Genomic DNA, 12,771 nt, shown 5'->3' with positions numbered 1-12,771 from the left:
AGCCATGCTGGCTGAGAAATGCTGGGAGTTGTAGGGCTTTTTTTCTGTCTAATATGCATAGGATTGTGCTCTTAGAAATTTTAAGGAGAAGATAAGAGCCAACTGGTGCAGGCCAGCCTCTGCTAAAGAAAACCTTGATTGAATTTACTAGACCAAACTATTACTAAATGAGTCTAGCATATTACAAGAATCTGGTTGGTTGGCTTCACATCCTAAGGAATCAAAAATAAAACTGCCAAATCTTAATGCCTTTATACAAATCTATGGTGCAACCACAATCGGAATACTGTGTACAGTTCTGGTCATCACACCTCAAAAAGGATATTGTAGAGTTGAAGAAAGTGTAAAAAAAGACAACTAAAATAATCAAGGGGCTGGAGTAACTCCCCTATGAAGAAAGGTTTGGTTCTTTTTAATTCATAAAAAAGGCGAGTAATGGGAGAACATGATTAGAGGTGTATAAAACTATGTATGGTGTGGGGAAAAATAAATTTCTCTCCCTCTCTCATAATACTAGAGCCCGGGGCTATCCAGTGAAGCTGAATCATGGGAGACTGTGGAATCCAATTCTTAAAGATGTAGTGATGGCCACCAATGAGGCTGGCTTTAAAAGGGGATTAGACAAATTCATGGAGGATGAGGCTACCAGTGCCTACTAATCATGATGGTTGTACATTACTTCCAGTATCAGAGGCAGTATGCCTCTCAATGCCAGTTGCTGGGGAAACATGAGCAGGAGAGTATATTGCACTGGTGTCCTGCTTGTGGGCTTCCCAGAAGCATCTGGTGGCCACTATGGGAGCAAAATGCTAGACTAGATACCCCTTTAGTCTGACCCAGCATGGCTCTTCTTATATTCTTATGACAATAGAGGTGTCACCCTGAGCATTCTGTTTTCTCCTTTATCTAGCTATTGATGAAGTACATCTATCTGGAAGGCATAGCCTTAGCAAAAGTGAGAACAAGGTTAAACCCAAAGCATGAAAAAAGTGGTTCCAGTTTTTAAAATGTGATATACAGAGTCTGGACACATGTCCAGATGAACCTTTAGTAATAATTTTCTCACTTTGTATTGCTGAATGGTGGCTATTTAGCAGAGAGTACTTCAACTAGTTGTGTGTATGTTTTCCAGTCAAATACTGGAAATGTAATTTGGATTTCTAATTGCCAAAATTATTGGTTTAAGTTATTGCACACATGCCACCTCAAAGATGTGAGATCATCTTTTTGAAGAATTAGTAAGTTACAATAAAGCTATTACTACAATTAATTGGCTCAGTACTGTAAAACCTGATTGGCAGTGCAATCCTATACAAGTCTACTCAGAAGCAAATCCCATTGAATTCAAACAGGCTTACTTCCAGGTAAGTGAGTACACGATTGCAGCGTAAGATATATTTAGTGAAGAATCCTTTCACATACTAAAGTAAGATCCAAGCACACAGGTTTTTAAGAACGTACTCCCCGCCACACTGCAAAATCAGTGTTCATATATATTATATTACACAGTTCAGTGAATAATAATCTATGCAGATGGTGGGTGCAGTTACATACCATAGATGTCAATGGCAGATATGTCACCTATTTTAATGGGTGTAGATCACATAATATAGTCAATTCAGTAGTATTAACTGTTGCAAAATCTATATGGTTTATGAGAATTACAAAGGCTTAGTGCAGCGATCATGTCAAATCATAGTTTTTGCTAGTGAAAATTTAGAACCAAAGACCATGGTTTGAGGCTCCAAATGTACAAACTATGCTTTAGATAAGTTTTTTGGCTTTCATCTTCTGTGAACTCAGCACTCTGCTTTCTCAATCCAGTGGCCTCTGGAGGCAGAGCAATGTGGCTTTCACTATAATCTGCAGATTTAAAACATTTCATCAAGCTATAGTTTACACAAAGCATGAATCAATTGTGTTTTTGCTGGCCAGTCACAAACCATCGTTTGTCCATTCTGATATCACAAACTACGTTTAATCTTTCTTAGCTATGATTTGGCATGAAACCCGAACTGAACCATAATTTTAAGGTCTGGGTGTTAGTGACCAGCTATAAAGGCAAAGTAGATGATCACAAGTGATCATTTAAGACCAGGCTATTAATGACTGAAGCACTTGTAATTTTAAAAGGGTAGCACCATCTTCCAAAGATAACAGGCACAGGACTGAGAAGAGGAAGTATTATGCGTTTCAAAACACAGCTAGAATTCACATATCCATTACATGCCATCTGAATTACTGCTACTTTTTTAAGCTCTATATTAATGTATAAAAATATCAATACCATTAGATATAAACAAGTCACTAGTTGTTTTTAATTTAGAATCCCCTTCTTAAATTTTCAGGAGGATGCATGCTTTATTTTAAAATAAATCATAGGCTAGCATGAACCTAACATCATGAAGTCAAATAAAAATTAAGTATAGTACATTTTCAGTCTAATAGCATACCCTGCAATATTATATATTGTACTTATTGTCTAATACATTTTAAAATGGAAAAGAATGAGTTTTTTATCATTTGAAATTTTAGACACGTGGGGTATTGTTCTGTTCTCAAACACAAATTGATAGAATCTATGTACAAGTCAGTGTAAATAGTGCTAGAATTTAGATATAATAAGCCAAACTGTCTTTACATTCCATTACACATCTATTTTGGCAATGTAGAGGTATATCTTTTAAACACACAGCTATGAATCCGAGAAAAGAACCAAGATATACCAATACCGACATCATAATGAAAAACAGCTATTTCTTCGCCAATAGCTTTAATTTCACATGATGCGATTTTCTTGGAAAGAGAAGGAGTACAGTAATATTGGCAACTTTTTGATGAAGACATTCATTTAATAAAAAGAAAATGTGGAATGGCTCTGTACATTAATTTTATTGTCACAACAAGTATAAGAAAAGGTTCTCTAAAAAGATGAACTTTTTTTTCTTTCCAACATAAAGTGCTAAGAAACATGGTAGAGTTAGGAAGGCTGGCTTCTTTTTCGTGGTGTTCAGAAGTAGTGTCATCCCCAGTTTGTGTGGGGAAAATATGTATCTTACAGACCACTTGTGTTAAGCTTCAGATTCCAATTTTGCGGAGCTTTCAGGCTGATCCTCCAAACTCATCCGCAAGTCATTCGGGCAGTCCGGCGTTTCGCCTTTGACAGCCAAAAGGATGACTTTCAACCACTTCTGCTTCAGTTCCTCATTATCTGCGGCAAAGCTATGCACAGACTTGGACTGAGTCAATTTGAAACTGTGAGGCAGGTCAGCGCTTCTTGGAGCGTCATCTACTGTGTACCCCAACAGTGGAATAGTAGCCAGTGCTTTTACATCCTAAGCAAACAGAAATAACATCCTAAAAACAAAGTTCTGGATTTGGTGGGAGGCAGAGGGCAGACGTTTCTTAATTGATTACAGAGCTTGCATTACTTTACATTTTAAAGCTATAAAACTCAACACAGTAAGTTCTAAAGGAAATCAGAGTACAAGATTTCAGTACACACACACACACACACACACACACACACACCTTCCCACCAACAGGAACAGACAGTGCCAGAGGAAGGAAAAGCTGCATTATAGTGGGCCCTAGCAAGACGGAAATTTTGCAGAGCACACATCCATCTATGGGAAAAGAAAGCTGTAGAAGTAGAGAAAGTCTCATTCTATCAGGTCAAAAGGAGGATCAAAACTCATCCCTCCTCAACCTGTCATGACCCCTTGCAAAGAAAAGCAAGATGGGCATAAGGGAAGAAGAATGGTAGCATGGTCTCCACAGCAGGCTCTTATTTCTATGAACCAAATTTTCCTTGTACACTGGAGGGGAGGGAAAAAAGGAAATGGGACAGGGTGCATGAATGATGCTTGCAAAACTATAAGCGGGGTTCATGGTATCCCATTTTTCATGTATGCTATCAAGTTATCAAGGAAGCAGGGAATTTTGCTGTATTCTGGTTTCCCCTACTTATCCTCCCTACATACCTGTGGAGCACCATACATATACAATACGAGGGCTTCCTGTTTCGGAATCACACACCAAGCCTTTTGCCAAGTCTTGGATTTTTCCAAATATTGGAGAAAACTACATATCACACTGTTCCCAGATACTTCTGCTGATTCAATCTGTAGGAATGCAAAAGAAATATTTTGTTTCGAAGAAGTCTAACAAATCAGTATACCTAGAACATAGTTTCTCGGAGATCATTAATTTGTTAAGAGTCAAGTCGTAGCAAATGTCAGGTTGAGCCAGGTCAATAAAGGGACATGCAATATTAGAGAAATCTCTACCCTGACTGCTGAATCACTTTTTTGCCGCTTGTCAAAATAACATGGTGTGAAAACAATGACATTTTTGGGCACAGAATATACATTGGAAGAATGGAATGCTATATTTTCTATAAATACCTGATAATGAGATGGGGGCTAATTAGCTGAAATGGAGTCTGATAAAGAACAAAATGGTGAGCTTAAAAGAACAGCTAACTAAGAGAACAGAACAACACTGGAAGCTTCAGTTGAATCAGGAGTCATGGAGTTTATCTGTTACACTGGTTCTGAATTTATGTTTTAGCCAGTGGTTGTCACCCAGTCTTCTGCTCTCCTCAAATAAGAACCGCCACTCTTCTTTTTTCTCCTCTTGCCCTAGCTTCTCCATCTGAAAATAGGTCTATTCAAGATCCCACTAACCCTATGAAATATGTCATATCCAACAAGCAGAGCAAACTGTGGCTGAGGGATCATGACTTAGCCAGTCCAAATCAGCTAGGCCAGGCCTGTTCTTACACAAAGTGGCCACCACATGCCGTTTGCAGTATTTAAAAATTGCATCTGCTCCGTGGCTCCTCCACACGATGGATCATTCACATCATAGATTTGCCACATGGACTGTCTGCCAGTTTTCTGCATGCTGCCATAAAGCATTAACAGAAAATGTTTTGCAGTGCCATGGAAACTCACCATGTGACAGCAATGAAAGCACACAGCTTGCCTTATGCAATGGTTGCCATGTGGGTATAATTTTAAGCAGCTACCATGAAGTGGCCATTCTACACAGAATAGGCTTCTGACTCTTTACAAACAGATATAAGGTATCATCCATAGTTTCAGGACCAATCCAAAAGACATGAATGGTATGAAAATGTCCAACAAAGGCAGATTTCCAAGAAACATTAAGGAATGCACACCAAACAGCACATAATGCACAATACATTGAAATAACTATTTACATGCCATACCTCTAAGATTCCTCGCTTTTTCTTTTCTTCACTGTCTGTGCACCCTGTTATAATGTGGTAGCAGTCTTTACAAACCTTGTTCAGTTTATTGCTATCATACTCAAGATGAGCTTTGTAATCAGAACATTTCCAGCAAACCACCTTAAGAGGAGGGGAGAAACCTGAATTATTTAGGAACATTATAGGAATTATTCAGGAACATTTTATTTTATATGGTAAAATTTTGCAAAATGCAGTATCTTTTGATATTTTCTAGAATTAGATGGCTGCAAGCAACCAAAAGTGAAAGTCATCCATTCTTGTTCCACGCATTAACTCTGCCACTCATAAACCAACATAACCCAAGATCCCTGAAGATGGATGCAAATGTAACATTAGTTGGGCCTTAACTGTTGCTTGGGGCTGTGAGATAACATGCTCTTTTCCCCACTTTTTCACTAGCATGTGAATCCCTTTCTCACCCTACTAAGATTAATTCTGGAATCCAAAAGCTCATTTCAGAGAGAGAGAGAGAGAGAGATCTGAAGTTAACATTAATTATAAGCAACACTGAAGAAGGGGTGGGGGAGGGGCAATTTGCATGTGAGAAGGGAAGGAGCATGTGATCCCATGGCCTATTCCTTTAATTGTAATTTAAAAAATTGGATAATGTTACAGACTGCCATAACCAGAGAGGCCAGGTATAGACAAAGCACATCAGATCAACGTGCTTCATAGAATAGTAGGGTTGGAAGGGGCCTATAAGACCATCGAGTCCAACCCCCAGGGGACATAAGGCTCAAATAAGCAAGCCAAACATCCTGATTTAGGGAAACATGGCAACACATACAGAGGAGCACACACCCTATTCATCAGTCAGTCTGACCTGGGCACTACCCAAGGCATGATGCACACAAACCCTGAATATATAAATTGATTTTAAAAAATATCACACACTAATGTACAAGGAAGATAGGACAGCTTGAAAGAATGTCCGAGACAAGTTCAAGATAGTTGGATGCGTGTTAAATTATCAATTGGAGGACCAGATACTACTGATGGCTGAGAGAACAAAAGCAAAGTAAAAATTGTCTTTATTTTAGAATCATCAACATCAAGGCAGTAAAACGAGATTCAATACGAACTAAATCATACATTGTAAAAGGAACAATTTTAAGAAGACTTTCCAAACTTCTCCACAAGGGGGATCAGTTTTGATTCACATATTTTGAGCTGTTGCCCAGGTTGTGATCTCTTGCTATGGCAAGCTTCAGCTGCAACCAAACATCATTTAGAAACCACTACCAGATGGGGTTTCTGAATACGTTTTTGACTGCTTCAGCATCTGTCAATGAACTAGCAGATGCAGCTTTGTGCTTACATGCCCACATGCTCGGCAATGATGCCTCCTCCTTGTCAGCGCATTGAATGACTCCTTGCATTTCATGCACATGGTCACTTCATTGTCTCGAATCCATCTTGGTGCTCTCTTCCCAAGTTCAGCAGTCTGAAGGGGAAGGGAGGACAAATTGTGGAGTATTATTAGCAGAGAAAATAACTACTTCCTTGCTCTGGAAAAGAAGTAGCACAGCACACACTGTTCTGAAACCTCTATGACATATTTACACAAAATGTGTGGATGCCACCAAAAATGAGAAGTTGCATGTCTAGCACGTGAATTTATCTATGTCCTGTCATCACAGCATTCTGTCCTGGTGTTAAGCATTTCCCCATCTCTGCTAGCAACAACCAACGGGAGAAAAAGCTAAGAACGTGGCTTCTGGTTTTGGTGGCAGCTGTGTATCTAGCTCAGCCCACAACTGCAGTACAACCCAAGACAGAAGAGCACTGCATTTCTTCAAAAGGAGGGATCAATTAGAATTACTGCAGAGGTCAGCATGTTAAAGGTACAAAAGAATTAACCAGAAAAACAATTGTTTTGTATTATAGTAATTACAAATAAATTCTAAACCTAAGTGTCTGCTTTCGGCCCTCAATAAATATACCACTGCAGTTAAGGAACAAAGAAAAGGCCATGATTGTACTAGTATCCCTCTACTGCCGCTCTTTATGTCCCTCTGTGCAGCTCTTTGCATTTCCTCTATTATACATGCTCCCTTTCCCTAGCACTGTGCACTGTTCTTTGAATTAGTTGTAAAAATAAAATAATAATGATAATGATAATGCTAAATAGAACCCTGAATAGGTAACGCACCATTTTTAAAAGAAAAAGAGAATGCTCTCATGGTGGAGGGGGAATGGACAATGAATGGAATGAAAGGTTTGTTCTATATACGTGTACTTGTTAATAGGATACTAACTCTCACATAATACACATTTTGTCCACGCACTCAGCCTTGATCTTAACCAGGTATGCCCTCAAGCAGGAAACAAAACAGTGCAAACTGAAAACTTTAAGTAAGGTAATCAGCAATTAGTACAGAAGCTAGAAGGGTTATCACCTTGAGCACAGGAATTAGTTCTGATCATAGCTGGGATCCAAAGTGCCATGCACAATGTTCTCTGTGCTCACAGGGGCTTTTCAGCACCTTCTTCCTGGCAGTAGCTCCCACCCACCATTCCATGTATTTGAGACGGCATTTTGCACAGCCATATAGCCTCTCTGGAAAGCAGCCCATATCCATAATCTCCTGGATCATATATTGCATGTACTCAGCCAGAGCAGATTACTCAACCAAGCGTACCGAAGTCACAAATTACAAGGGAAGCCAAAAAACACTGAGGACCACTAGCCAGTAGAAGAACATACTTTAATTGCTAACTCTAAATATGATGACACTGGGTGAAGGAAGCCTTTTTTATATAAAACAGCAGCCAGAGCTTAAGGTAGACAATAATTCACACATTAAGTGAGACAGCAAGTAGAAGGGCGCTTGCTCCTTCTTTCCAGGGTACCAAGCAGCAGAGGAAGCCAATGGGAGCTGGTGAGCTTCTGGTTCATGTTGAATCATCCCTAAGTGATGAAGGTGAAAATGTTTCAAATAGGGCTGGGGTCAAAATAGGCTAAGAGCATGCAGTAAATTATGATAGCCAGTCGAAGAGGCTGAAGGGCCACAGAGGAAAACACACCCACCAGAGACAACTAGAGAGGGGACACTGTGTATAAGTGTTTCTATGCTAATGCTAGAAACCTCTGAGTCAAGATGGGTCAGTTGGAGTGCATGGTTTTAAAGGAGAACACAGATATAGGGCATAATGGAAACATGGTGGAATGGAGAGAACCAGTGGGATATGGCCATCTCTAATGCAAACTCTACAGCAGGGTTGCAGAACCTCAGGCTTAGTCTCAATCTAGCCCTCCGGAGTACTCCAGAAGGCCATGCCCCATTCCTCTGGCCCCACCTCCTTTCTTCCTTTCCTGGCTTTTGTGAAGTTATTTTCCCCAGTTCTAAAAGGTTGAAATGCCTCTCTTAAGGCTTAGTTGCCAGCAGTAAGAACTTGAAGCTAAAATATGCTAGCATTTTTGGCCCTGCCCACCGCAGGAATGTGGCCCCCAAAAGCTCATCCAAAATAGAATTTGGCCCTTGGGCTGAAAGAGGTTCTCCACCACTGCTCTATAGGAAGGACAGGGAAGGGCAAATTGGGGATGATGTCATCAAACATCAAACAGGGCATAGTGTCGCACAACTAGAAACCTTAAAAGGATCTGACTCCTGCACGGAATCATTGTGTGTCCAGGCCACAAATGTAATTTAGTACTAGGGACATGCTACCATCCCCCTGAACAAAATGCTCATCATGATCTTGAGATAGAGAACAAAATCAGGGAGACATTCAAAGGAGAAAGTGTTGTAGTAATGGGTGACTTCAGTTATCCTCACACAGACTAGATAAATGCATGTTCCCATCATGACAACGAGGTAACATGTCTCGATACCTTAGGCAGCTACGACCTAGAACAGTTGGTCACTAAATTGTTCAGAAGAGTGGCAACCCTGGATTTAATCCTAAGTGGTGCTCAGGACTCAGTGTGAGATGTGAGTGTTGTTGAACTGATTGGAAACAGTGACCACAGTGCTATCAAATTTAATTTATATGTAAGTGGAAAAGTGCCAAGGAAATCAAACACAGTCACATTTGACTTCAAAAGAGCCTCTAAAAGAAGGGAACTGATAAAAAGGAAGTTGAAAGGGAAAGTCAAGAGGATCAAACTTCTCCAGAGTGCTCAGGCTTTACTCAAAACCACACTAATAGAATATTCAGCTAGAATGTATACCACAGGTCAGAAAAGATAGCACAAAGTCTAAGAGGTTACCAGCATGGTTAAAAAGTAGGGTCAAGGGAGCTATTAGAGATAAGGCTTCCTTTAGAAAATGGAAATCTTGCCCAAATGAGAAGAACAAAAAGGAACACAAACTTGCACAAAGGAAATGCAAGCAGACAATAAGGGCTGCTAAAAAAGGATTTTGAGAAATATTTAATTAATAACATTAAGACCAATAATAAAAAAATATTTAAAATCATCAGAAGCATGAAACTGGTTAGGGAGGCAGTTGGAAGACTGGATGCCAATGCAGTTAAAGGAGTTCTAAAGGAGGATGAGGAGATTGCAGAGAAGCTGAATGAATTCTTTGCATCTGTCTTCACTTCAGAAGGTGTAAGGCACATACCTGTGCCTGAACTGATATTTTCAGGAAGAGAGGCTGAGGAACTGAGGCAAATAGTGGAGACAAGAGATGAGGTCCTAGACTTTATTGACAAATTGAAAGCTAACAAATCACTGGATCTTGATGGTATCCATTGTAGAATTCTTAAAGAACACAAATGTGAAATTGCTGATCCTCTAACAAAAATTTGTAACATATCCCTTAGATCAGCCTCTGTGCCAGAGGACTGGAGAGTGCCCAAATGTAACACCAATTTTTAAAAAGGGATCCAGCAGAGATCCAGGAAATTACAAGCTGGTTAGCTTAACGCTTGTTTTAGGCAAATTGGTGGAAAGCATGATTAAAGATAAAACTATCAAGTGTAAGTCCTGCTGAAAAAGAATCAACATGGGTTCTGCAGAGGTAAGTCCTGTCTCACTAACCTTTTAGAGTTCTTTGAGAGTGTCAATAAACATGTGGACAGGGGTGATCCAGGGGTGACGGTAGACACTGTTTACTTGGAATTCCAATAGGCCTTTGATAAAGTCCCTCACCAAAGACTCCTGAGCAAGCTTAGCAGTCATGGGATAAAAGGAGAGATCCTCTAATGGATAGGTAACTGGTTAAAGAACAGAAAGCAGAGAGTAGGAATAAATGGTCATTTTTCACAATGGAGGTATGTAAACAGTAAGTTCCCACAGGGATCTATATTGGGAGTGGGACTGGTGCTTTTTAACTTGTTCATAACTGATCTGGAGCCAAGAGTGAGCAGTGAGGAGGCCAAGCTTGCTGACAACACTAAATTATTTAGGGTGGTTAAAACAAAAAGGGATTGTGAAGAGCTCCAAAAAGATCTCTCCAAACTGGGAGAACGGGCATTAAAAAGGCAAATGTGATTTCAGTGTAAGCCTGTGTAAAGTGATGCACACTGGAGCAAAAAAAATCCTAATTTCATATATATGTGATGGGGTCTGAGCTGGCAATGATGGACCAAAAAAGAGATCTTGGGGTTGTGATGGATAGCATAATGGAAATGTCAGCCCAGCGTGCAGTTGCTGTGAACAGGGCAATGATCCATGTTGGGGCTCATTAGGTAAGGAATTGAAAATAAAACTGCCAATATCATTATGTCGTTTTGACAGATCTATGGTGTGACCACCAGTGTATACTAGTCACTGCACTTCAAAAAGGATATTGTAGAGCTGGAAAGGTGCAGAAAAGGCAGCCAAAATGATCAAGGGACTGAACCAACTCTCCTATGTTGTAAGATTACAACGTTTGAGGCTGTTTAGCTTAGAAAAAACGCAAGTAAGGGGGGACATGATAGAGGTATATATCATTATGCATAGCATGGAGAAAGTGGACAAGGAAGAGTTTCTTACCCTCTCATATAATACTATAACCTAGTGTAACTCAATGAAGTTGAATGGTAGGAGATTCAAGACAGCTAAGAGGAAGGACTTCACACCGTATGTAGTTAAACTATGGAATTCACTACCACAAGATGTATTCAGCTTGGACGGCTTTAAAGTGGGGTTAGACAAATTCATGGAGAATAAGGCTATCAATGCGTAGTAGTTATGATGCCTATATATCACCTCCAGTTTCAGAGGAGGTATGTCATTTGCTGGGGAACATGAGTGGGACGGTCCTGCTCCACTCATGTCCTGCTTGTGGGCTTCCAACAGCATCTTGCAAACAGAAATGCTGGTCCAGATAGGCCTTAGGTCTGATCCAGCACAACTCTGCTTATGTTCTTATAAGAACATAGCTACAAACTGGCTCAAGGAAAGGACTTGATAATGGTCCTACACATACACGCACACACTGACTTCCTTCGCACAATTGCAGGGTAGTTAATAAGCCATGGTGGCTTGTTAACCACCCTGCGCATGCCAGTTGCATGCTGGGGAGGATTAGCATAATTACCCTCAGCTCACTGTGTTGTGCAAACCCAGACAGGGTGGCTTGTTGCTGTGAGTAACAAGCCACCCAGAACCCTACAACAGCCCATGGGTTCGGGGTGGCTTGTTACCCACGGCAACAAGCCACCCTGGCCGGGGTTGTATGACGTGACAAGCTGTGCTGCCAAGCATAGTTACGATAGTGCGACCAATATGTGCAGCAGGGAAAATAAGCCACTGTGACTTATTTCTCCAGCTCTGACAGTGCAAACCAAGCCTCTATAATAGTCTTTCTAGAAAAAACATGTACTTCAGACTAAACTGGCTGATGCAGACCACAGAGTGTAATGATAGAAGGAAAGGTAGAGGGTAGGGTGATGTGGTGAAAAAGCACATACACAGATAAATTTCTTCTCAAACCTCACCTTTTCCAAGAAAACACAACACCCTAGCCTCATGCCCTACCTGTAACTAAATCATTCTATATTCTTCCCCCATTTCCCCCTGTCTCCACTTCCCTCCCTTTCCTCTCTTCCCCCTGTAGTAACTTATAGATTGTAAGCCCTTTGGACAGAGAACTATTCTCTTGTATTCTGTAAAGCACCATGTACACTGAAGGCATGATGATGATAAGCTGATATAAGCATCTACATGGGGAAAGGCCATGCTCATGTGCATACAAAGGTATTGTGTGAATTAGTACTCAGCATTTCCAGTAGAAACTCCATTAACATGAGCAGCTACAGACATACACTACCAAAACATTACAGGCACCCAACTTACAGAAACTTCAATAGGCATGTCGTCATATTCTTTTGCAATAGCATTTCTGAATGTTTCATTCCTCTGCTGAAAAGCATCTATAGTACTCTGAAGAGCCTGGAATGAATAAAATGGGTTAGATTTAATTGAAGCAAAGTCTAAACCATTTAATGACAAACTGAAAGAGGTTAGGGAAAAATAGAAGCATGCCAGGTAATAGTAACTCATTACTATTAGATAAACTAATAATTAGATAACTAATGATCAACCTTATTATTTAATT

At 40.2% G+C, this 12,771-nt stretch overlaps 1 protein-coding gene across 2 annotated transcripts in view; it reads right to left on the bottom strand.

Annotated features, from left to right (window-relative positions):
• The window catches only part of FGD4 (FYVE, RhoGEF and PH domain containing 4), a 154,373-nt gene continuing 141,602 nt past the window's right edge, over nt 1–12,771 (bottom strand). For both annotated transcript variants that reach the window (XM_084809448.1, XM_084809449.1), the window contains exons 13-17: nt 12,510–12,605; nt 6,597–6,722; nt 5,237–5,377; nt 3,984–4,124; nt 1–3,335 (exon numbers count right to left, since the gene is read on the bottom strand). In XM_084809448.1, coding sequence (XP_084665574.1) covers nt 3,072–3,335; nt 3,984–4,124; nt 5,237–5,377; nt 6,597–6,722; nt 12,510–12,605 — 768 coding nt within the window. In that variant the 3' untranslated portion in view covers nt 1–3,071. The remainder of the gene's footprint in view (nt 3,336–3,983; nt 4,125–5,236; nt 5,378–6,596; nt 6,723–12,509; nt 12,606–12,771) is intronic.

Source organism: Heloderma suspectum, chromosome 7 (assembly GCF_057233095.1).
Source record: "Heloderma suspectum isolate Gila_16-S chromosome 7, 16-S_ref, whole genome shotgun sequence".
Classification (NCBI taxonomy): Eukaryota; Metazoa; Chordata; class Lepidosauria; order Squamata; family Helodermatidae; genus Heloderma; species Heloderma suspectum.
Note: the sequence above shows the minus strand (reverse complement) of the source record. Positions and strands in the feature narration are given on the sequence as shown.